The following is a 24473-nucleotide window of genomic DNA, read 5'->3' on the forward strand; positions in this document are numbered from 1 at the left end:
TCAGTGGGCACCAACCAGGGGCCTGGCAAGTGGCAGACAGGATTCCAGAGGGTCGGATGAGGCAAGGAGGGGGCCAGGGGTCCTGCACAGGGCCAGCTCTGAGTGTGTGCAGAGCAGAGCCTACATGGGTAGAAATGACACCCGTGGGCCCTGGCCACACCCCCTGCAGCCCACATGGAGGAAAACACCACAGGCGCTCCCATCGTCCTCAGACCTCTTGGCTAGCTATGCTCTGGAGCCCCTGGAATGTGGGGGCTGGAAAAGTGTGGGGACTGAAAGAGCCGCTGCCATCCCAAAGAAAGAGAAGGCAGGAACTGGCATGGGCAAAGGAGGGAGAGGCCAAGGCAGCTTGTGGTCTGACAGGGCACATGCTTTTCCTCCGTAGAAAAAGAACTAGTTCCCAAACTCACCATCCAGGGGTGCTACTACTGCCCTATGGCAGAAGGGAAGGAGGCACGGGTGACCCCCAGACCTTAGCCTTAGGCAGCATGTGGGAGGGTGGGAATCATGGTGGCCAAGTCAATTTATTTTAATAAAGCACAAAGAAATCAAAACAATTTTATTTTAAAACATTGGGTCTTATTACATCATTGTAAGAACAAAACAAAACACAGGAGGCAATTCACATATCCATCATAGACAACAGGTAAATAAAGTACAGTACATTCATACAATGGAATACTAGACAGCTATAACAATAATGGGGAATTATTCACTTACATGGAAAATCTTCAAGATACACTGTTAAGTGATAAAACAAGGTGCAAAAGAGCATGTATAATAAGCTACTTGCTGCATAAAAAAGAGGAAAGTTAGAATCTATATGGGCGACTAAGCAATAATATAAGATCTCTGGAATGATCCATAAGAAACTAAGAAAAGGGGTTACTTGTTGGGGAATAGCAAGAACTGGGCAGATCAGGGACAAAGAGGCCAGGGAGAATTTTCACTGCGTTTTTAAATATAGTTTCTGTTTTTATAACTTCTGAAAGTTTTTACCAAATAAAAAATTAAATTTAAAAACAAAACATAAAAACTCCTTAAAAATCTTAGAATTTATTCATTCAACAAATACTTATTATGTCCAACAAAATACAGTCTCTGACCTCATGGAACTTGCATGCTAATAAAGCAACCCTCCTACTAATGAAAGCAGCTTTGCAAAAATTATAAAAAATGAGAGAATTATGACAGTGAAAGGGATCTGACCCAACCGACTCCATCTTGCCTTTAATCTCCAAAATGCCCTTATTCATTCTTGGGCATAGGCCAGCTAACCATAGAAAAATTTAGTTTATAGTTTAACTTTGAAACAAAGATGATAACAGCCCTTTCCAGAAACAAACCTCGTCCTTGCCTGGAGACCAGAGTAACTTTGTAAAACTCAGATTAGCCACAAGCTTAGGAATTATGGCTCAGGAGTCATGCAGCCAGAGGCCACGGGATTCCGAGCCTCCCCAGTTGCTCCTGTGGATAACATCACTATTGTAGAACCTAAGATTGGTGTTTGAGGTATTTTTCAGACCCTGTATTCCTGCTGGCACTACCTAGACTGGTAAACTGGCTCATCTGGTCATGTGGCCCCCACCCAGGAATTGACTCATGGCAAGAGGACAGCCTCAATTTCCTGTGATTCCATCCCTGACCCAACAAATCAGCACTCCCATTCCCCAGCCCCCTGCCCACCTGTGGCAGGCCGGATCTCACTAACAGCTGCACAGGCAGGCCTTCCTTACAACTGTTTCAGCACTGACTGAGTGGTGAAGTTAAATATTCAAAGCTGATAGAGCCAGTGCCATCGTACAAAGGCTAGAATGTAACAAAAGCCCACCAAGAGTTTTGCCCAGGCCTTTCCGGGGCCTTGAAGCATGACAAGATAACAAAGGAATTCTTAACAGGACCCATTTAGGATTAAACAAATTTTTACTGGGGGTCTGAAGAAACTCCCCAGGCCTCGACAATCAAGTTTTATTGGCGGTCTAAAGGAATTCCCCAAACCTCCATGATCTAGCAGGAGACAAGAGAAGGGTAATCACCCCTGGCCCATGGACGCACCTAGATTAAGTAAATTTACTGAGGCTCCAGAGGAAGGTCTGCAAAACTCAGACCTTAGTTATAGATTCAAAAAAGTTAGTCACTTATGTCTTTAGATGAATGCACGCTTACATGTAGAGATATAGCTTAGAAGGTATATAAGCTCTGGAAAACTTTGTAATTTCGAGTTGATCTGCTGATATTTTCCAGGCCTTCTGCCTGTACCTGGTTACAGAAACAAACTCTCTTCTTTCCCAGTTCATCTGCATCTCGTTATTGGGCCATGAGAATAAGCAGCCAGACCCTCGGTTTGGCCTGGGAACACACCTGTATTAGTCCGTTCTCACACTGCTAATAAAGATATACCTGAGACTGGGTAATTTAGGGAGGAAAGAGGTTTAATTGATTCACAGTTCAGCAGGGTTGGGGAGGCCTCAGGAAACTTACAATCACGGGGGAAGGGGAAGCAAACATGTCCTTCTTTACATGGCAGCAGCAAGAAGTGCAGAGTGAAGTGGGGGAACCACTTTATAAAACCTCAGCTCATGAGAACCGGGTGGAGATAACTGTCCCCATGATTCAATTACCTACCACTGGGTCCCTCTCACAACACATGGGGATTATGAGAACTACAGCTCAAGATGAGATTTGGGTGAGGACACAGCCAAACCATATCACCACCAAACAATCTTTAAAAAACTCTAGCCTCTGAATTTTCGAGGAGGCTGATTTGAGTAAGAATAACACTCCAGTCTCCCATTTAGCCAGCTCTGTATGTATTAAACTCTTTTTCTGTTGCAATTCCCCTGTCTTGATAAATCAGCTCTATCTTGGCAGCCAGCACGATGAATCCGTAGGGCAGTTACATTAACTAGGTACATATTAGATACACTACCTCCTTTAAATGGACACTAGTCCTGTGGGGTAGGTACTGTTATTAGGTCAGTCCACCTCACAGACAAGTAAACTGGGACTTGGGAAGGTGTTTGACTTGCCTGATTTCACACAAATAACAAGGCTGACAGAGCCTGACTCCAAAGGCTTTGCTTCGAACCCTACAGTGAGCCTCCTGTGCCACCTTAGAGGCCCATGAGTGCATCATGAAAGAAACAGAAAGGTCATTGGTTTGCTTAATCCACGGGAAGGGGAGCCCAGTCTATATATTTGACCTAGCCCATATTTTTTTTAATCTTATGCCATGCTATATTTTTTGTATTTCTGATGCTTTGACATCTGGAGCCTTGTTGACCTTGGAGGCACTGTCTTCCCACAATTCCTGGAGATGATAAAGGACTCCCCACTTGCCAGCAGGCCTTGCATATGCAAACCAGCCACTCTGAGCCCATATCCCACACCTCCTCCACGGCCTGTCACACTCAGAGCCCACATTCCCCTGTCCTAAGCACCGTAGGGCCAGGTTCCAGCAACTCAGGACAGCCCCTACTGTCTATGTCTGTACATAGACAGCTATAGGTCTACGTGTAAGTGTGCCCAGAGCCCACAGAAATTATTCAAACTCGCCAGTCCCCAGGTCTGTTTACCCTGCCTCGCCCATTCCTTCCCTTGGAAACCACAATAAAGGCTCTTGTCCCCGTGTTCCCCTCGCTCCCTCTGCCTCCTGATCGACCCCCGCACTGATTCTGGCACTGACCCCAGTGCTTCCCTGTGTGGCCCTGCACAGCGTGGCCTCCCACTCTGCTACCCAGACTGGTCTCAAACTCCTGAGCTCAAGGGGTCCACCCACCTTGGCCTCCCAAACTGCTGGGATTACAGGCATAAGCCACCATGCCCAGCCTTGAGTGGCCATTTTAAAAAGCTTTTAAAAGCTAATTAATTGTATTTTTCAGATGGGTTAAAGTATCATATGAAGAGGAGGTTGGGAGGTCTAATAGTCTACGCTGTGCAGGGATGGCATTTGGAGTTTTCAGGAGGTGGCCTTGAAGGCAGGGCCCTAAAAGAGGGAGGGGAGGTGGAAGAGAAGGGTGCACTGTGGGTGCAGCACTGCATCACGGTAACTGGCAGAGACCCCAGAGAAACAAGTGGGTCAGAGACAGGCAACCCTGTGGCGGGACACCTGAGGACCCAGAAGAGAGCCACCAATGAGAGTGGTCTCCGTGTCTCCGCACCCACAGTGAACCCTTCTCTTCCACCTCTCCTCCCTCTTTTAGGGCCCTGCTTCCACACCTGCAGAGGGTAGCAGAGCCCCTGCCCCAGTGACTCTGGGCCTTCCCCTATGCCAGTGGCGGTTTAAGCTGAAGAATGTGGGTGTGCAGCAACCAGGGCTGGGGCAGCCCAGAGGACCACAGCCCCTGGTGCTGAGAGCCATGTTAGCAGCAGGAAGATGGGAGGAGTGGGTATGGCTCAGACTGAAAAAGAAGTGGACAGGAGACAAGCTACCTTCCCCCAAATGCCCCAAAGGAAAGTGATCCAGAAAGGCTGGCAGGCCACATAGCTCCTGTTCTATTGGGTTCATGGAACAGCCCAGGTGGTTGACCCTAGGATGTCACACTCACCAACCCAGCGTTTTCAAACTGTACCTTTCAACCTACAGCAACACTTTGAAAATGTTCTTTCTCTCAACTATCTTCCAAAAGTATTAATCATTCAGTGATTAACAGTAAGAGCCCTCAAGTCATCCTACCATGCCAGAAACCTAGCCCTGCAATCCGACCATCTGCGTGGCTGGGCACACATGACATAAACTTTCTGAAACTGTTTCCTCATCTGTAAAAGTCATTCATTCATTCATTCAACAAATATGTAGTGAGCACCACTCATGGGTCAGGTACTGTTGTAGGTACCGAGGATACTGATGAGAATAAAATGGACAACCTGCCCTGCACTGTTGGAGCTTGGAGGAAATAATGCACTCTTCAGAGGGTTCTGGTAAAATTTCAGTTAATGCACCTATCGTGCCCCACATGTGCCTGGAACCTAGATAGGACTTGGTAGGTGTCAGTTCCCTTCTTCCCCTCCCCACTCACCATGTTCCTGTGCTTCTCTGCACATTCCCATCCCACCCAGTGACTGTCAGGACCACATTAGACCATGACTTGAAGTGCTGTCATATGCAAGAGGATTAGATTTCTTTTTGATCATTCCTGAGGGTAAAGAAATAAGATCCTCAAAATATCAGGGAGAAAAACTGTAGCCAATAGAAGGAAGGACTTTCTAATGAATAATCCAGCCCCAGAATGGGTGTCTGTCTCACTCCAACACTGTCTATCAAGGATGGAAGAGATGAGACACCCAACCTAATGACCCAGAGGTCTTTCAACTCTGAGAGAATGGCCCTGGGCCAAGGGGTGAGGCTCAAGGCATGAGTCACCAAGGCACAGTGCTAGGCACAGGTAGGGATCAATGCGTTATGCCAGCACCACTGTGACCACGAGAGCCTCACACAGCCCAGCTTGGTACATGTGGAAGGAGTGCTGGAGATGAAAATCAGCTCATACCCATCATGGTAAGGATTGGATCATGCAAGGATCATCCATGGATGCTAAATTTAGGGGGATATTTTCTTGAGAAGCAGGATATTTGCACCATCTTAAAGTATATCTTAACAAACTTCAGGGGAGAGAAAAGAACATTAAATATGCGGTGGAAAAATCAGACAACACCTTGACCAGGTGATTGAAATTAACATTCCCCAGTAAGGAACATCACGTGCCTCCAGATGCAGAGATAGACACAGCATCACTTAGACAGTGTTCTGTCCAGGGATGAGTAACCTAATCCAAGCTTGAATCTAAGCATGAGAAAACATCAAACAAACTGCCACGAAAGTTGTCAGAATCAAAATGGAGTCGCTAATGTTAAGAAAACCCTGACAAAAAGAGCTAAGGAAGGCCATGAAGAGAGGGTTCTCATGCTTGTATGCCTGATAACAAAAACCCTCACAAAAGACTGCAAAAACACAATTTTGCACAAAGGCCATAACAGCCTTACACAAAAAGCACTTCTGCAAGAACATCCGCCCACTAATTACCTGTCCAACCTCAGACCGGAATCACCCTTGTAATTGATTTTTATAGCCAAGGATAATATTTCAAAATAATTATGTAATCCTCATTGTTTTCCTCTAAAAACTTTTGTGTTTCTCTCTCTTTTTTTTTTTTTTTTTTCCGAGACAGAGTCTCATTCTGTCACCCAGGCCATAGTGCAGTGGCACAATCTCAGCTCACTGCAACCTCCACCTCCCGGGTTCAAGCAATTCTCCTGCCTCAGCCTCCCAGGTAGCTGGGATTACAGGCGCACGCCACCATGCCTGGCTAATTCTTGTATTTTGAGTAGTGACGGGGTTTCACCATGTTAGCCAGGCTGGTCTCGAACTCCTGACCTCAAATGATCCACTCGCCTTGGCTTCCCAAAGTGCTGGGATTACAGGCGTGAGCCAGTGCACCCAGCTGAAAATCTTTGTGTTTCTTTACCTCCTTAAATACTCACATGGTTTACTATGGCATGCATATTCCCATGGCTGGCTCTATTCCCTCTTAAATATCTTTTTTCTTTAGAGAGTCTCTCTCTGTTCATTATTTAGGTTGACACCCCAAATGAGGAACATTCTATTAGAAAAAAGGGATACTGTATTATTCAAAAATGTAAATTGTCATAAAAGACAAAGACTATGGAAACGTTCCAGATTAAAAGAGGCTGTGGAAACACGACTAAATTCAATATGGACCACAGACTGGATCCCGCACTGGGAGAAATTGCTATGAAAAACATTATTTCATCCATTAACATGACTGAAATACAAACGATATATTAGATAAAAGTATGGCATCATGTTAAATTTACTGAAGTGGATAACTATGTCCCTATTCTTAAGAAATATACACGGAAATATTTAGGAGTCAAAGACCATGATGAATATAACTTACCTTCAAATGGGAGTAAGAGAAAGACGGAGAAACAAGAAGGGAGAGAAGACAGAAAAGAGAGAGAGACAGGGAGGAAGGGAGATAATAATAATAAATATAATAAAAAATATATAATAAAACTAATAAAGTAAAATGTGAATAAGCGTGTCTGAGTAAAGAATATATGGATATTCTTTGTACTATTTTTGCAACTTTAAATTTGAATTTAAAAAAAATGTTCCAGAAGGGTTACCGTGTATCCATTTCTCATTCTTTCTTTGAAACTAAGAAAAGGACATGCCAATTAAAACTATATACGTATTACAACTAACTCATCACTGACTCACTGCATCTTCCCCTGGTTAGCGTCAATGAGCCAGGTGACAGGAAAGTGAGAGAGCCCTGTCCTGGAAGGAGACACATGCCATTCAGGGGAGGAAACACCTGTCCTCTGAGCCCCTCCAGCTCTCCGCTATGCGTGCCAGGCAGTGAGGGGCAGGAAACGGGGGACAGCAGGACATTCCACAGCCCCTGATTCCCTTGGCCTCTGGCAGCCTTCCTGCCAGTATCTGATTCCCCAGGGCCTGCCCAAAGGTAACTCTAAATAGTTTTCCACTTCAGTCTAGAGAAAGACAAAAGAAAAATGATTCTGAAACCCAGGGATGTCCTGGATAGAATCCAGGGCAAAATATAGTCATAAAAATCCTTGAAAATAGGATATGGTCAATGCTTTCGGGCCCGCTGAAAACAATGGGGCAGTGAAGAGTAAATACTCCTGCCCAAAACAGCCTCCCAAGCATGTCAGAACCGGGGGCTGGCAAACCAGCTTGCTAAAACCAGAGGCCAAGCCTATGCCTTTTCCCAACTTCTAACACAGCAAACTGCCGCTCTGCCTTTATAAAGGTCTGGGTGCTATGTATGTTCATTGCAGCACTATTCACAATAGTAAAGACATAAAATCAACCTAAATGCCCATCAATGATAGACTGGATAAAGAAAATGTGGTACATATACACTCTGGAATACTATGCAGCCATAAAAACAATGAGATCATGTCCTTTGCAGGGACATGGATAGAGCTGGAGGCCAGTATCCTTAGCAAACTAACCCAGGAACAGAAAACCAAATACCAAATGTTCTCACTTATAAGTGGGAGCTAAATGATGAGAACACATGGGCACATAGAGGAGAAGGGCACACACTGGGATCTTTCAGAGGGTGGAGGGTGGGAGGAGGGAGAAGATCAGGAAAAAATAACTAATGGATACTAGGCTTAATACCTGAGTGATGAAATAATCTGTACAGCAAACTCCCATGACACAAGTTTACCTATATAACAAACCTGCACTTGTACCCTGAACTTAAAATTTTAAAACAAATAAAGGTCTGTGTGCACACATGCACCTCTGGGTAAATGCCTGTTGCCATATGAGGGTGCAACTGACAGGTGAGAAGCAGAGAGAAAAAAGTTTTATACAGATAGAACAGAGTGAGGGTTCGTATTCCTAATAATATTCCAAATATATGTAATCATTATGAATTAAAAAGAAAAAGATGAGCAACCCAAAATACAATGATTGGCAATCACAAAAGAAGAAATAGAAATGGGCAATCAACAGAAAAGATGCTGAACTTTACAAATAGCCAAGGAAACACAAATTACAACTTTTTTGGTCCCTCATACTAGCAAAAATAAATTGGCAGGCACTTTATTGCATTGTTGGTGGACATTAATTGGGACAACATTTTTGAAAAGCAATTTGGCAGAATCTACAAAAATGTTATTTGCTTATACCCTTTGATCTAGTAATCCCACTTCTAACGACCTATCCTAAAGAAAAAAATAGCATAAGAACATAAAAATATTTGGATAAAGATGTTCACTGGATAATCATTTGAGAGCAAGACATTGGGAAGAAACTAAATATCAGTCAATGAGAGTACAGTGGGGTAAATTACCGTGCACACATACCGCGGAATACCACATAACCATTTAAAAATGTGACGTACTGACCTGGGAAAGAGTCAATGATGAAGTGATAAAAGCAAAGTGCAGACCAATACGTATAGCATAATTCCATTTTTGGATAAGTAAACGAGTATGCATGTATATAAACAGATGCCTGTAAATAACTTAGGAAAAGTCCAGAAAGATATGCACCAGGCCGGGCCCGGTGGCTCACGCCTGTAATCCCAACACTTTGGGAGGTCGAGGCAGGCGGATCACCTGAGGTCAGGAGTTCAAGACCAGCCTGGCCAACATGGTGACTACAAATACAAAAATCAGCTGGGCGTGGTGGCAGGCACCTGTAATCCCAGCTACTCCAGAAGCTGAGACAGGAGAATCACTTGAACCCGGGAGGCGGAGGTTGCAGTGAGCTGAGATCGTGCCATTGCACTCCAGCCTGGGCAACGAGAGTGAAACTCTGTCTCAAAAAAGAAAGAAAGATACGCACCAAATCGTTAACAATGGGCACCTCTGGAGAAAAGAGAAGAAATGTATGGGCAGAAGGTGGGAGAGCTTGTACTTTTTCCTTTATAACTTTTTAAGAATGAAATGACTTTTATACTTATAAAAGTTACTTAGGTTATTTTATACTTTTGTGAAATTTTTTGGTTGTTTTAAATTAAAAAATAATGCATGTGCACATATTATGCAATGCTAGTGTACACTCAGGTACAGCCGGGTGTCCATACGGGCCATGCACATAGTGTTCACATGTTTGTGTGGTTTATGTAAGTGCATCTATATGGATCCTGCTCCCAACAGCCCCCATATATTGCACCTTCAGTATTCCAAGCGCTGAGCAGGCATTTGACACACATGCATTATATTATTTAAATTTCACAGCAAGCTTGCAACACAGAGACTGCTTTTGCCATTGTCCTGATGAGGAAACAGTTTCAGAGAGGTCCAGGTCACAGACAGTGCCAGGATAGGACTCTGCTGACAGTGAGGTCCCTGAGCAAAGCCCCTGGCCCTCATTCTTATTCCACCACCCCTGCCCTGCAAGCTCTGATGGGCAGCCCGAGAATTAGAATACCTGCTCCTCCCAGTACAGAGCCCCTCAATCCCACCAGCACACTCCAGGTGTGGGTGACAGGCCTTAACTGGCCAGGCCCCCTCCCCAGGCGCCTCTATCGTCTCCCGTGCATGGCTACCCTAAAGAACTAAAAGCATGTTCAGCCCCTTCCTGGAAACCTCCACATTCCCTCAACAAATGAAACTCATTGTCATAGGAGGCATCAGGCCACCCTCGCCTCCGCCCCGATGACACCAAGGCCAGGCTCAGAGATGGCCCTATGTCAGGAAGATACACCATTCCTAAAATATCTCCTCATAATCTATTGCAGTGGCTGGACACCTACCATTAACACTTCCCTTTTTTCTAAGCAGAGTCTGAGCTATAAAGCAGCATCCCCCTGATTCCTAAAATAGAGTGAAACATGAAGCCATAGGCTGCCACCTATGCATTCATATGATTTAGTGCTTTTTCAACCCACAGCTGGCTGACAGCAGCCTTTGGTGGGAGAAGGCTGGGTCAGTGGGACTTTGAGTGATGGGGGCAGCAGAAGGAAGCACGGGAGGACAAGAGCAAGGCAGCAGTGCAGAACTAACATTTAGGGAGCCCCCCCTTGTGGCAGGTCCCTTGATTTGATACTCCCTAAGAATGGAAGAAAGCAAGGCTCGGGGAGTGTAGTGACCTGTCCAAGGCCATAGAGCGTTGCAGCTAGACCCTGGCTCTTCTCAAAGTCCACACTTATTCCACTGGGCCAGATCATCCAGCTCAATGTGGGGGTGGGAGGAGGAGCAGCTGAAGGAGGAAGGAGGAGAAAGAGCATTGGGGCTCAGGAAGGTTCTCAGGTTGTCTCCTGGGTCCCCTCCAGTTGCAGGCACCATGATTGATGCCCAGACCATGGGGAAGGGTGAAGGCAGAAAGGGATCTGAGTGCAGGTGAGAGGCCCCTCGGTGCCCACTTTACAGAGTCACCAGGTCGCTAAAAGGTACAGAGTAGATCACACTATTCCAAAGAAAATGCCACCGTGAACATCTAAGAGAGAGCTTCTTTAAAGGCAATCCTGTGCTTCCTGACTAGACCTCCTCCTGTACCGCTTGATTAAAGCAGGGAGGCTGGGGGCATGGTCAGGCTGGAGGGTAGAGTGACCAGGAAAAACACAGGGGGCCCACTCAAGTCTGTATCTCAGAGAAACGATGATTAATGCCTTAATATAAGGTGTCACCTGTGGTATTTGAGACCTCCTAATTTAACAGGGTGTTCTGTATGTTTCCTTGTTGCATCTGGGCCCCCTGTCTTGGGGTCCGGTTAGGCCTGGGGTTAGTGAGTCACTGCAGTCAAGGTGAGCATCATTTTGACACTGGTGCTTTGCCAGGTGGATGTTTTGACCCCATGGAGATTTTTGCTTCCATGTTTATATTTACCAAACATTTAAATATAAAAAACACCTACAGTAATTAATTTCCACTGAGTAATTAATTTCCACTGAGAAGGCATTTTTCCAGAACAAATTAAATGAAGCCAGTTTAATGTGTTGGTACGTTTTGCATACAGAGCAATTAAAGTGTTTTCTTTTTCTCTTTTATCATCTTTATTTTCATTTTACTAAAATTCTTTTCATTGGGGACAATTAATCTCTGTTTAAATTTCCCAACACAGATTTGGCTCACAGATTTTTAAATTTTTTTTTTTTGGTTGACATTAAGTTTTATCAAATATTGCTCCCTGCCATTTGGAGTTTTCTTTTGTGGAATTATTTCCACTAAGTCCAGTTTCCCAGGTCAGAGTTTGCAGTTACCAACAGGATTCTTCTGTTTTTCAGTTCTGTAACAATTTTACCATGTGCAGTTTCAGCCATTATTACTTGATGGTGATTATTTTGCCAATAATCACATACATAAACAATTACAAGAATGGCCATTTCTATTTTTTTCTTAGCTAATCCATGGAAAAATTGAGAGCAATTCCTTTCAGAAGTGCCAGCATCAGACCAGGCACAGTGGCTCACACCTGTAATCCCAGCACATTGGGAAGCCAAAGCAGGTGGATCACCTGAGGTCAGGAGTTCAAGACCAGCCTGACCAACATGGTGAAACGCCGTCTCTACTACAAATACAAAAACTAGCCAGACAAGATGGCAGGCACCTGTAATCCCAGCTACTTGGGAGGCTGAGACAGGAGAATCGCTTGAACCTGGGAGGCAGAGGTTGCAGTGAGCCGAAATCATGCCACTGCATTCCGTCCTGGGCGACAGAGTGAGACTCTGCCTAAACAACAACAACAACAAAATGCCAGCATCTCTCTAACACAGTGAGTTCTCTACCCTGGGGGCACACTGAGCCCCTGCCATCCTGGGTGGTTTCCAAAAGTGCTGACTCCTGCAGCCCACGCCAGAGGTTCTTGTTTAATCAGTTTAGTGTGGCGCTCAGACACTTTTTTTTTTTTTTTTTTTAACTCCCAGGTCATTTCTAGATGCAGCCAGGGTGGAAACACTGTTCTAAAAATCTAAAGCTGCTCTGTCCAACACAGTAGCCACTAGCCACACGGAGTTAATTAAATCTAAGTCATTAAAATTAAATACAATTTAAGATTCAATTTCTCAGGCACACTAGTCAACACAGAGACAACATTTCCATCATCTCAGAAAGTTCTAGTAGGCAGCCCTGGTCTAGAGTACAGATCAGTGGCTCTCAGCCCAGGCTGCACAATGAAAACACCAGCACCTGGAGAGTAGGTGATGATGCACAGACCCTGTCCCAAACCAATGAAATCAGAACCTCGGCCGAGGCCCAGGCATGAGTGTGTGTAAAAGCCATCCAGGTTAGATTCTGTTGTGTGGCCTGAATTGGGAACCTCTGGGCTGAACATCCCAGGGGTCAAAACACCTGGTCAGGGACCTGGATCATCTCCCCTTCAGCTTCTCTCTGAGAAGCCTCGAGTAAACAGGAAATTGTCCAGTGCAGCCTGGAACAAGATCCCAGGACTGCCCGCTAGGTTTGCCTGAGTGTCTTCCATCCTAAGGAGTGGAGCTTCCTTTTATGTGCATTGGAAAGCTGATTTTAGCCAGATAAAGTCGTTCCATCCCTGAAGTTGGCTCAGGGGTCCTCAGGCTTAGGGCTGCCCCTCTCATGGGTTAGTGGCATGCTGAGCAGCCCAGAGACAGTTGCCAGATGGAGATTTCCTTCCCGAGACATGAAAGGATTCCCCAGATCCCACTCTGGGCCAGCAGACCAGTCTGGTTTAACAAGGTCACCCTAAACTGCCAGTGATCATCAGGGAAAACCCAGAAATGCCAAACGCCCCAGGAGCCATAGGAAAGAGAGGACAGTGGCGGTGAGGATGGTGAGGATCGAGGAGGGGCAAGAGAAGGAGGAGAGAAAGAATAAAAGGATGGGCACAGGAAGGAAGAGAAGCAAAGCAGGAGATGCAGAGACAGAGTGAGAGGCTGTAAAGAATGAGGGAGGCTTGAGGGCAAATCTAGAAGCAGAGAGAGCCAGGGGTGGAGGTGGGGAAGAGGGAGGGGAGGCAAGGTGGAGGAGGACTGAGAGGGTTAACAGATGCAGAGGGCTGTGATCCCCTCACTTGGAAGAGGACGAGGTTGGACAGCAAGTGAGCTCACAGAAGACACGCTCGGGACTCTCACAAACAAAAGGGGTGGCTGCATGATGACTCCGGGGACCCTCACTGGAACCCACCAACCGGAGAGGCCTGAGGACAGTTGCAAGGCACAGCCACCTAACCCTTGAGTCCCTGTTTGCTTCCTGACCCAACAGGCAGGACTGGAGGGCAGTGAGGAGGTCTTCAATTTAAAATGCTCATTGAAGGGCTGGGCGCAGTGGCTCACGCCTATAATCCCAGCACTTTAGGAGGCCGAAATGGGAGAATCACTTGAACCCAGGAGGCGAAGGTTGCAGTGAGCCAAGATCGCACCACTGCACTCCAGCCTGGGTGACAGAGCAAGACTCCATCTCAAAAATAAATAAATAAATAAAATGCTCATTGAACTGGATTCCCTGAAGGTTTTTCCTTTTCTTTCAAAATTTAAAATGTCATGTGGTCGTTCTTGTCACTCCCTGGTATGATTTTCTTTTTACACTTTTAGAATTTGTATTGCTGCTTGTCTTTGGTTGTTTTCTCACATCCATGTGTAGGGTGGAAGTACTTTGCCATCTGGTCATGGGGTGGGGGTGACAGAATTACCTTGCAGGTACCTGTGCTCTCTCCCCTGAGGCATCGCACCTGCCTGCAAACAGCTGAGGAGGCCACAAATCCCATGTTCTCCTGGCACAAAGCCAGTGATCTCAGCTCACTGCAACCTCTGCTTCCTAGGTTCAAGCAATTCTCCTGTCTCAGCCTCCTGAGTAGCTGGGATTACAGGTTGCCCGCCACCACGCCCAGCTAATTTTTGTATTTTGAGTAGTGATGGGGTTTCACCATCTTGGCCAGGCTGGTCTCAAACTCCTGACCTCATGTGATCTGCTGCCCTCGGCCTCCCAAAGTGCTGGGATTACAGGTATGAGCCACCATGCCCAGCCATGAAGCCAAAATGCTATCATTTCCTCTCATGACAGTGTTGCTTTCCATATTCTGAGAGTCCTCAAGTATGTATGAATGTACGTGCACATTTCAATCTAGTTTAATTAAGACAAGTTTTAATTGCTAGAAATCTGAAACTGAGAAAAATGTTTGGAAAAATCAAAAATTACATTTAAATGTTATAAGAAAGGTGTTTCTGGTAAGTTGATGAGGTTGGTGAATTGGCTGTCCTGTAAACTGATCTTTGAGGACCTGATGTCTGGCACACAGCCCTGCAGTGAACTGCTCATGTGGGGCACTAGTTTTTAGGGAGCCAGCTGCCCCCAGGAGCTAGAGAGCACCCACAGGGGCGAATGGGAGGACCCCAAGGTTCGAAGCTTCCCGTTCCCCGTATGACCTCTGCTCCACACAGCCAGAGCAGCCTGCATGTGGCCCTCACCTACTGTTACCCTGAGGGCTAGCCTGGTCCTTGAATTGATCAAAAATATGTTCACAGCTCTCATTTTGCCTTTGTGGTCTTAGAAATCTCCCTACAGAGAGCTAATTTTTAAAAAATTGAACTTCCGGAGATAGAGTAGAATCCAGAGGGAGGGGAGGGTAGCAGGGAGAGGGGGATAAAGCAAGGTGGTTAATGGATACAAAAACACAGTTAGATGGAATGAATGAGACCTAGTATTCCCTAGCACAATAGGGTGACTACAGTCAACAATAATCTATTGTATATTTTAAAACAACTAAAAGAGTAGAATTGGAATGTTGCTAACACAAGAAATGATAAATGTCTGTGGTGATGGATACTCCAGTTACTCTGACTTGATTGTTATACATTATGCCTGTGTCAGAACATCACATGCACCCCATAGATATATACAACTATTACCAACCCATAATAATTTTTAAAAAATTTTAAAGGAAAGCTCTGGCCGGGCGTGGTGGCTCACACCTGTAATCTCAGCAATTTGAGAGGCTGAGCCAGGAGGATCACCTGAGGTCAGGAGTTCAAGACCACTCTGGCCAAAATGGAGGAACCTTGTCTCTACTAAAAATACACAAATTAGCCAGGCGTGGTGATGGGCACCTGTAATCCCAGCTAGTAGGGAGGCTGAGGCAGGAGAATCGCTTGAACCTGGGAGGCGGAGGTTGCAATGAGCAGAGATCGCACCACTGCATTCCAGCCTGGGCCACAGAGCAAGACTTTGTCTCAAAAAAAAAAAAAAAAAAAGGGGAACTCTCCCCACAGAGCCTGTAAAAATGCTGGATAAGATAATGAAAATGAAACATGTGCTTCTGCTGCATGGCCTGCAGTAACCAGACTGTCCTGCCTCTGCCCCTCTAAACTCTGTCAACACCAGCATTGTCAAGGGAACTGAACTCTCCAGAAGAGACCAACACCATCCTGGGGCTTCCAGGAGCCTCCGAGAGGCACATGGGGCTCAGTGACTATGATCATATCCCAGAAACCTGCCCTCCAATCACAGCTCTGCCATCACTAGCCTTTAAGAAAGTTGCCCAATCTCTCAGAGGCTCAGTTTCCCCATCTGTGACGGTGACAGTTACAATAGTCGTGCCTAACTGATGGGAAAAGGTCTTGCATGTAAGACAGCATGAGGCCAGACACTCAGCTTTGTGGCAGTTGTGTGATTTTGGTGCTATTCTCCTCAGCCTGGCATTGGAGACCCCCCTCTCAATTCTTCCCCACTGCCCACTTCTCACAGGGCCGCACGTGTCCTGAGACTGAGTCCCACCTGTAAGGCCTGAGCCTGGCTGTCCGCCACATCCACACACTGGAATACCCTCCCCTTCTTGCCTTTTCAAAGCCTACCCCTGCCTTCAAGTCAGTCTGAGTGACCCTCCTCCAGGAAGCCTTCGAGGACTGCCCACTGTCCAGGGCTGCTCCCTCCCTGATCTGCGGGTCCACCATTCACGCTTGTTAGCGGCTGCCTTGCCTTCCACAGTGTCTGCGCTGGAAGGTAGCTGAACTGATTCCAATCCCTGTCCCCCGTGCAGGTGGAGATGGCTGAGGTCAACAGCTGGAAGAGATGGGCCCAAGATGCCCTGGCCCACAGGCCAGGGCCCCACACCTTGCAGCCACACTTTTGGGAGCCCAGTGAAAGTGCCCCACCCTCCCCACACCATGCACCCATGGCCAGCACAGCCACAGAGAGAAGGTGGCAATTGGGTTTTTTTCTGAGTTTTTAACATTTCAAACTTTCCAGGTGTTTTGCAGCCAGAGACCCTGATTGCCCTTCCCTGGGTTCCTGAATTCTCCTCCCTCCCCAACCCCTTCTGCCCCACCCCAGGGCAACACAGCCAGGCTTCCAGGCCTCAGATGCCACTGACCCAGTTCCCAAACAAAGGCTCCCCTGTGAGCAGGTCACAAAACAGCAAGCTCATCCCTGATGCTTGGGCCTAGACCTCCATAAATGGCACTTGAAGCATGAACCCACTCCTGCTGGCATCTAACGCAGGTGCCTCCTCTCATGCCCAGCAAGGACAACCGGACTCCCACTCTGATGCTTAAGGCTCATCACGAGCAGTTTCATGTGCTGTGTCTCCCAGTCCACCCACAGCCCCAGTCCAAGACCCACCCATCTGCAGGTTGGGTTGAACCTGTCCACCCCACCGCCTCTGTTGACAAGGCCCAGGGGCTCAATGGCAAGAGAAGGGATTCCTCGCCTGCCTAGGGGGAGCCTGCTTTTGCCACCACAACTTTGCTCCTGCTATTCCCCGCACCAGGAAACCCACCCACTAGGTACATGAAAAACTCAGCAGAAACCCCAACACAGGGAGGCGCCCAAGCCGGGCTACCCATTTTTACTGTTCTGATTTCTAAACCAGGAATCTTACCTCTAGTCCTACTCCTTCCATGAAGACTTCCTGGAAAGCTCCCTGCTAGCTGCAGCTTCACTTTGCCTGCCTGCCTGCCTCCTGGAGCGGGCCTCTGCCCTCACTGGCCTGGGCTGGGCTGGGAGAGACAGCCCACCTCAGGGAGCCTCTGGGCTGGAGCAGTAGGCAGCGAGTCTTCCTGCTCCCTAGGGCACACACTCTCTGTGCAAATGCGTAGACATCTGATTCCAGCCCATCTTCCCTCCCCTGTAGCCTGGCAGCTCAGCTGTACCCATGGCTGAGTTCCTGAAGCCACAGCCGGATTCTCCCAGCATCTACCACTGGGCCAGTCCCACAGGAGGAGGTCCTTGATAAACGCTAATTGAAACCCCAGCTCCCTGGGGCCTGGATTCTGCAGTCTGCATCCTCCACAATCCTACCTGCACCTTCAAGTCATGGAGCACCCCCCTCTGGCCACCTTACCTGTTCCTCCCCATCGTCTCATGGTCTTTGACCACCACATGAAGCTCAGAGCCCTGGTCCAGAGGGATGCCCTTGAGGTCCCATTCAAAGCCCTGGAAGAAAAAGAGAAAAGGCACCTTAACCTATGGCCCTCTAGGAGAAGAGACTGTGTCTGGTTCTCCTTCATGCCCCCAGGGCACTGAGTAGGCATTCATGAATGATTCTAGTGGATAGGCAGATGAATTGATGGATGGATGGAAGGATGGATGGATGGATGGATGGATGGATGGATGGATGGAGACCACAGCTCCAGAACTTCAGAGGTGACAGTAAGAGCTGAAGACAGCAGAAGAGAGAAGGAGAGAGGGCTCTCACAGGCCCCTCTCCCAACTCAGTTTCAACCCATCCCCAGGAAGCCAAGCCAGGAGTGTGGCTGGGAAAAAGCCAGGTGACCCTGAAGCATCCTCAAGGACCCAGATTATTGGGCTCATCCAGAAGCCAGGCCCTGGTAGGCAGCACAAGTTAGTGCCATGTTCGCTAGGCCCCCATGACCCTCCTCAGAGCAAAGGCTCCCCTGTGCATCCAACCCCATCCATGCAAGGCAGCAGGGCTTCCAAAGGACTACCCAGGAGCCATGTATGCAGGGAGCTGGTTGAGGGGACAGGGGCCAGCAGGAGCCAGAGGAGGACCTGCCTCATCAGGGAGGGCTGTGGGGAGAAGGTGAGCTTTGAGCAAGGAAAACGAACAGCCTGTGTGGGAGAAGCAGGCAAGCAAGAGAGTCCCTGAGCACCCTTTACCTGGCTGGCAGAGCTGAGGGGAAACAGCAAGAAAAAAATATCTAGCTCCCCTCCATTTATCTAGTAGGCCAGGCCACCAACCCTCCTCCCAGGTTCCTAGAGCCAGAAGGATTTTGTTGGCAGGCTAGACCATCAGCCCCTCCCCACATCAAGGACACTGCTGAGAAGGTACCTCCTCCACGAGCCCCCTAACTTGTCCCTGCAGACACAACTGCAGCAGAGAGAGAGAAAACGAAGGAGAAAACCTCACATACCTCATTCCATACAGGGTTCACGCTGTTCTTGATGACTTTGGTTCTCTTCTTCACCCCTACAAGAGACACAAAAGGGAGAGTGGAGAGACACATCCCGCCCTGCACCTTCGGCTGAGTTAGGCTCAGCTTCTGAGACCTGTGCTTCAGCTTGGTTGCCAAGGGAAATCTTACAAAATCAACAGATTCCCTGAGAACCCACCAGTCTGCAATGAATCCCCAATGCCAATTACACAACTTCCCCCTCTCAGCAATGGGACATCAGAAACATGCTTTCAAAAGAAAGTATCCAGGCTGACTCTCCATAATGAGTTTGTTATTGTTATTTCTGACTTTTTAAGCAATTTCTTTAATTATAAATTTTCTGATTGTAGTATGTTTTTTTGAGAGACAGCATCTCACTCTATTGCCTAGGCTGGAGTGCAATGGTGAGATCATAGCTCACTGCAGCCTCAAACTCCTGGGATCAAGCTGTCCTCTCACCTCAGCCTCTTGAGTAGCTGGGATCAGCTACTGGATCACTAGATCCAGCTGGGGTGTGTGTGTGTGTGTGTGCGTGTGTGTGTGTAGACGGGGTCCTCACTATATTGCCCAGGTGGGTCTCGAACTCCTGGCCTCAAGGGATCCTCCCACCTTGGCCTCCCAAAGCGCTGGGATTACAAGTGAGAGCCACCACATCCAGCCTTCTAATTCTAAAAATGAACAATCTTCCTGGAAAGTATTTCATTTCTCTTTTGAACAATGTCTACCTCCAGAAATTATATGATTCCATCTATAAGAAATGTCCAGAATAGGCAAATCCATAGAGACAGAAAGCAGATTAGTTGTTTCCAGGGGCTAAGAGAAGGAAAAAGGAAGATGGAAATGAGGAAGTGATTGATTAATGGGTATGGGGTTTCTTTTTGAGGTGATAAAAATGTTCTGGAATTAGATCATGATGATGGTTGCACAACACTGCAACCTAAAACCATATAAATTATATATGTTGAAATGGTTAAAACGGTGAATTTTATGATATGTTAATTTTACTTCCACTAAAACAAAATCCACTTCACCCTCCAAGGCCTTGAAGGGGTCCATCTGAGGCAAGCTGTCCCAAGGAAGCTCTATGTGGCTGGGAGGGCTGGCTGAGGGAATGCAGAACGGCTTTGAGGTGGACAAGAAGAACTAACACTTTGATGGCTGAGAGCTGACCCACTGTGCCCCAGACGATGCACGGCAGAGGCCCTTCCTCTGGAGCAGTGGGCATGAAGGGGCAAGTGCCTGTCCCCAGTGAGGTGGGCAGGTGAGGCTTGAAAGAAAGGTGGCGAGGGAGACGCACAAGGAGACCCTCCTTCTAGGGTAGGTTCTACAGCATTGGGCAGGGAGGTCATTTCCATGGAAGAGCCATAGGCTGGGAGAAACAGGCAGGTGCTGCAGCCCCTGGTCCTTTACTGGGCTGGCAAGTGCATTTCTCTCTCTGGATGATCCACAAAACAAGGAGTTTGGACAGAGCTTCGGCCCTCTCTGCTTGACGGCCCACCATGTGGACTGACAGGTCAGAGTGAGGGGTTCCCCAACTAAGCCCAGTAGGTCTGGAGACACATCTTCCATGAAGACACTGATCCACAGAAAAAGAGTGTTGAAGGTCCCAAAGAAGAAGAGAAGGCATTTAATGAAGCTTTGTTCTGCAGTGCCCTGGGGAGCACAGGAAGGGCTAACCATGTCTGACTTTTCCAGTAAGCATCAGGAAATGAAATGATGGGGCGCTCAACAAACAATTCAAAGGGTTCAGCCCGACACAGAACTTTTATTTGGGTCGGCTCTTAAAGATCACCTCATTCCACCCAACCTGCGCAAGACTCAGTGGAAAGCCTTTGGTCTCCACCTGGATGGCTCAGCTTTCAGAGAGTCCTGCCTGGACCACGAAAGCCCCTCGAGCCTCTGGCCACATCTCCCAGGAGCCCCAGTAGGCTTTAGAGCCAATCACATCAGTGTCCATCCAGCCTGGAGAAGTGCAGCCTCCTGTGGGGTCGGCCCCGCCCTGCCAGGTTCAGAGCCTGGAGGAGAGGAGGAGGGAAGCAGAGAGGGATCAAGGAGGCAGGCAAGGGGTGAGGGAGGATTTGAAGAGGAGAGAAAAAAAAAGAGAGAGCATGTGAGAGGGAGCAAAAGACCATCTGAGGGAGGGAGGCAGAGAGGGGCTCGGGGAGATTCTAAGGGAATTATCTTGTAAATATTTGCTCGTTGTAGTGAGTCCCACAGAGATTCCGATAAACCTCCTTCCAGGGAGAGGGTGAGCTCCCAAACTCCCTCTCCCTCTGTGAATCACTGATCGTGGAAAAAATCATGAAATTTGAAATCACAGGCCACTATAAAACACTTATTTCCTGTGATTCTTTGGGGTAGCAGTTCAAACTTTTTGGTCACAGGATGTCACTCTTAAAAATTATTGAGGATGCCAGGGCCGGGCACGGTGGCTCACACCTGTAATCCCAGCACTTTGGGAGGCCGAGGTGGGTGGATCACAAGGTCAGGAGATCGAGACCATCCTGGCTAACATGGTGAAACCCCATCTCTACTAAAAATACAAAAAATTAGCCAGGCGTGGTGGCAGGCACCTGTAGTCCCAGCTGCTCAGGAGGCTGAGGCAGGAGAATGGCGTGAACCCGGAGCTTGCAGTGAGCCGAGATGGCACCACTGCACTCCAGCCTGGGCGACAGAGTGAGACTCTGCCTCAAAAAAAAAAAAAAAAATTATTGAGGATGCCAAAGAGTTTTTATTTAGGTGGCCTGCATCTATGAATTTTTACATTAGAAATTATAACTGAAGCATTTAAAAATAATTATTTAGTAATTTTAAAATCACAATAATAAGCCCAATAAATATTAACATAAGTGACACATCTATAGCCAAAAAAAAAAAAAAAACTATAACTTCCCAAAAAAGGAAAGGTGACACTTTTAGATTTTTGCAAATCTCTTTAATGCTTGGCTGGATTCTCGTATCTATTAATACCTCAGCATTCAAACTGCTGAGACTCCTCATTTTGATTGATGTCTATGAAGAAACTCCAGCCAGATATGTAGTTGGAAAGGGAGGCCTATTTTCATAAACTTTCAGATAACTGTGAATATCCTTCTTTGATACTACATCAAAACTCAACAAGTAGTAGTTCTTAACTTCTTACCAGTAAGTTGCAATGTGAAATCTGAAACCAGATCAATGAACATTTTGTACTCTGCTACATTAAAATTCATTGTTCTGTCTTGCACTTTGAATGAATCTTTCACCCATGTATGATTCTGTAACAGCTGCATTGGTCATTTGGAAAATTTTTGTTCAATCAGTTATGTAGATCTTCCCAGATGTTGACACATTTCACAATGCCCTACCAAAAAATTACACTCATTCATTAATGTCACCATCAGCCTTCTGTAAGCAGGTAGGGAGATTGAGCAATCTGCCTGCTTTACAGCTTTCTGTCTTACAGCCTGTTTTTTTCAAGCTTTGTGTAGTAGGCAGTCATCTAGTGGTCTAAAACCAGCTCCTGACAGAGCCCAGCAACTTACAGATGAACCCCAGTGAACTTTCCTCATGACCATGCTAAAGCCTGCACCCCAGGAGAACTGTAGCTTCATTACCATAACATGCAACCTATGTGCTGGCACCATGACTCACTGCATCTGTGTCACTGGGAACCCTCCTCTACATGCGATGATGCACCCTCTCCCCTCTCCATTGCACCATAAAGCCCTCCTGTCACTTTCCCTCAGGGAGACACTGCTTTGTCCCAGTGCTCTTGCTTGTGACAAGTAATAAAATTCCTATTGATCAAAACCTGCATTCTCATGGAACGTCGTTTGTTATTCACCATGTGAACAAATCCCAGAGTTTTGGGGGAGTAACACTTTCAGTACTGGGAAGCTGGAAGTTACTTCTCCAAGTTTTCTAAAACTCCAATTTCTGCTTGAAAAGCTCCAATTTTTTGATTGGCAGCAAGTGGTATTTCAAGCCATTTTCCTTGAAATGGCAGGCTCACTCTTTCATTTTTAAGAAAATATCTGCCCAATGCCTAGGTCAAATAACTATAATTTGTCAGTCATTCTTTAAAGTAAAAACAGTATTCCATGAAAAAAAAAAAAAAAAAAACAGCTAGTTGGGTTTGTCACTCAAGCAGTGACTCCAGTGCTTTTCCTGGAGACAATCATCATTTTGTGATGTGCAGCAGAGGTGCTCTATACATACTTCCCATTTCATCACACAGAACATTCTCAACACGTGTACAGGAGGATTCAAACTAATCCTTTCACTGCTTCATCAAGGACACTCTTAAATGAAACTGCCTTTTTATTTTTAATTGTGAGTGCATGCAATCTAAAAAACACAACAAGAAGCACAATTTAGTGCCAAGGCCTTTTTTTTTTTTTTTTCTTGAGATGGAGTCTGCTCCAGTCACCCAGGCTGGAGTGCAGTGGTGTGATCTCAGCTCACTGCAACCCCCGCCTCCCAGGTTCAAGCGATTCTCATGCCTCGGCCTCCCGAGTAGCTGCGACTACAAGTGCCCACAACCTAGCTTGGCTAATTTTTGTATTTTTAGTAGAGATGGGGTTTTACCATGTTGGCCAGGCTGGTCTCAAATTCCTGACCTCGGGTGGTCTGCCCACCTCGGCCTTCCAAAGTGCTGGGATTACAGGCGTGAGCCACCACACCCAGCCTGCCAAGGCCTTGATTAGTGTTAAGGTGCCAGTAGCGTTAGCTGCCATTGCTGTTGTACCATCAGTACAAATGTCCAAACAGTGAAAAAGGCAGATAGCTTCTTAGTGTTGCTGTGAAGGAGTTTTGACCTTCTGACCTGCTCAAAGAGTCTTGAGGATCCCCCCAGGTTCCATGTACAACACTTTAAGAACTTCTTAGGGACTGGTGAGGTCCTCACACTTGTAATCCCAGCAGTTTGGGAGGCTGAGGGGGGAGGATCGCCTGAGGCCAGGAGTTCAAGACTAACCTGGGCAATGTAGTGGGGCTCCATCTCTACAAAAAATTTAAAAAATTAGCCAGGTGTAGTGGTGCATGTGCCTGCGGTCCCAGCTACTCGAGATGCTGAGATGGGAGAGTTGCTTGAGCCCAGGAGTTTGAGGCTGCAGTGAGCTGTGGTAGTACCACTGCACTCCAGCCTGGGCAACAGAGCAAGACCCTGTCTCTAAAAAATAAAATAATCTCTTAGGAAATTCATTTAACATTTCTGCCTCAATTTCATATCATAATATCTACCTTATAAGGGGTCGTTGTGAAAATTACCGAGATAGAACGTTGAGGTGCCTGGCACATAGTATGCTGATTACATGTGAGTTTCCTTCCCCTGCCCTCCCCTCTGTGCCCACTCTGATGGATCTAGTGAACTCCTACTGACTCTTTAATACCCAGCACGGTTGTCTCTCCTCTGGTAAGACTCCCCTGACTCTCCCAAAAGAGGTGGCTGGTCTCTCTTTGGTGCTCCCTAACCAAGCTGTGACCACATGTGCAGGACAGCAGTGTAGCAGTGTGTTTCTAGCTCTGAACCCCCAACTGGGCTGGGAGTTTCTGGAGGCAAACAGCATGCCTTACTCACGTTACTAATAGTAACCCTGGTCTATAGCGAGGTGGCCAGTAATCGGGTGCTGAACAAATGGGTCCTTTTCTTTCCACGTTGACTGCAAGTTGACTTCCTCACAA

General features: G+C 46.9%; 1 protein-coding gene across 15 annotated transcripts in view; it reads right to left on the bottom strand.

Annotated features, from left to right (window-relative positions):
- DYSF (dysferlin) overlaps positions 1–24473 on the bottom strand; it is a 234630-nt gene that overhangs the window by 187738 nt on the left and 22419 nt on the right. For all 15 annotated transcript variants that reach the window (XM_032176991.2, XM_032176986.2, XM_032176988.2 and 12 more), the window contains exons 2-3: positions 18789–18844; positions 17759–17850 (exon numbers count right to left, since the gene is read on the bottom strand). In XM_032176991.2, the coding sequence (XP_032032882.1) occupies positions 17759–17850; positions 18789–18844 (148 nt within the window). The remainder of the gene's footprint in view (positions 1–17758; positions 17851–18788; positions 18845–24473) is intronic.

Source organism: Hylobates moloch, unplaced genomic scaffold (genome assembly GCF_009828535.3).
Source record: "Hylobates moloch isolate HMO894 unplaced genomic scaffold, HMol_V3 SCAFFOLD_15, whole genome shotgun sequence".
NCBI lineage: Eukaryota > Metazoa > Chordata > Mammalia > Primates > Hylobatidae > Hylobates > Hylobates moloch.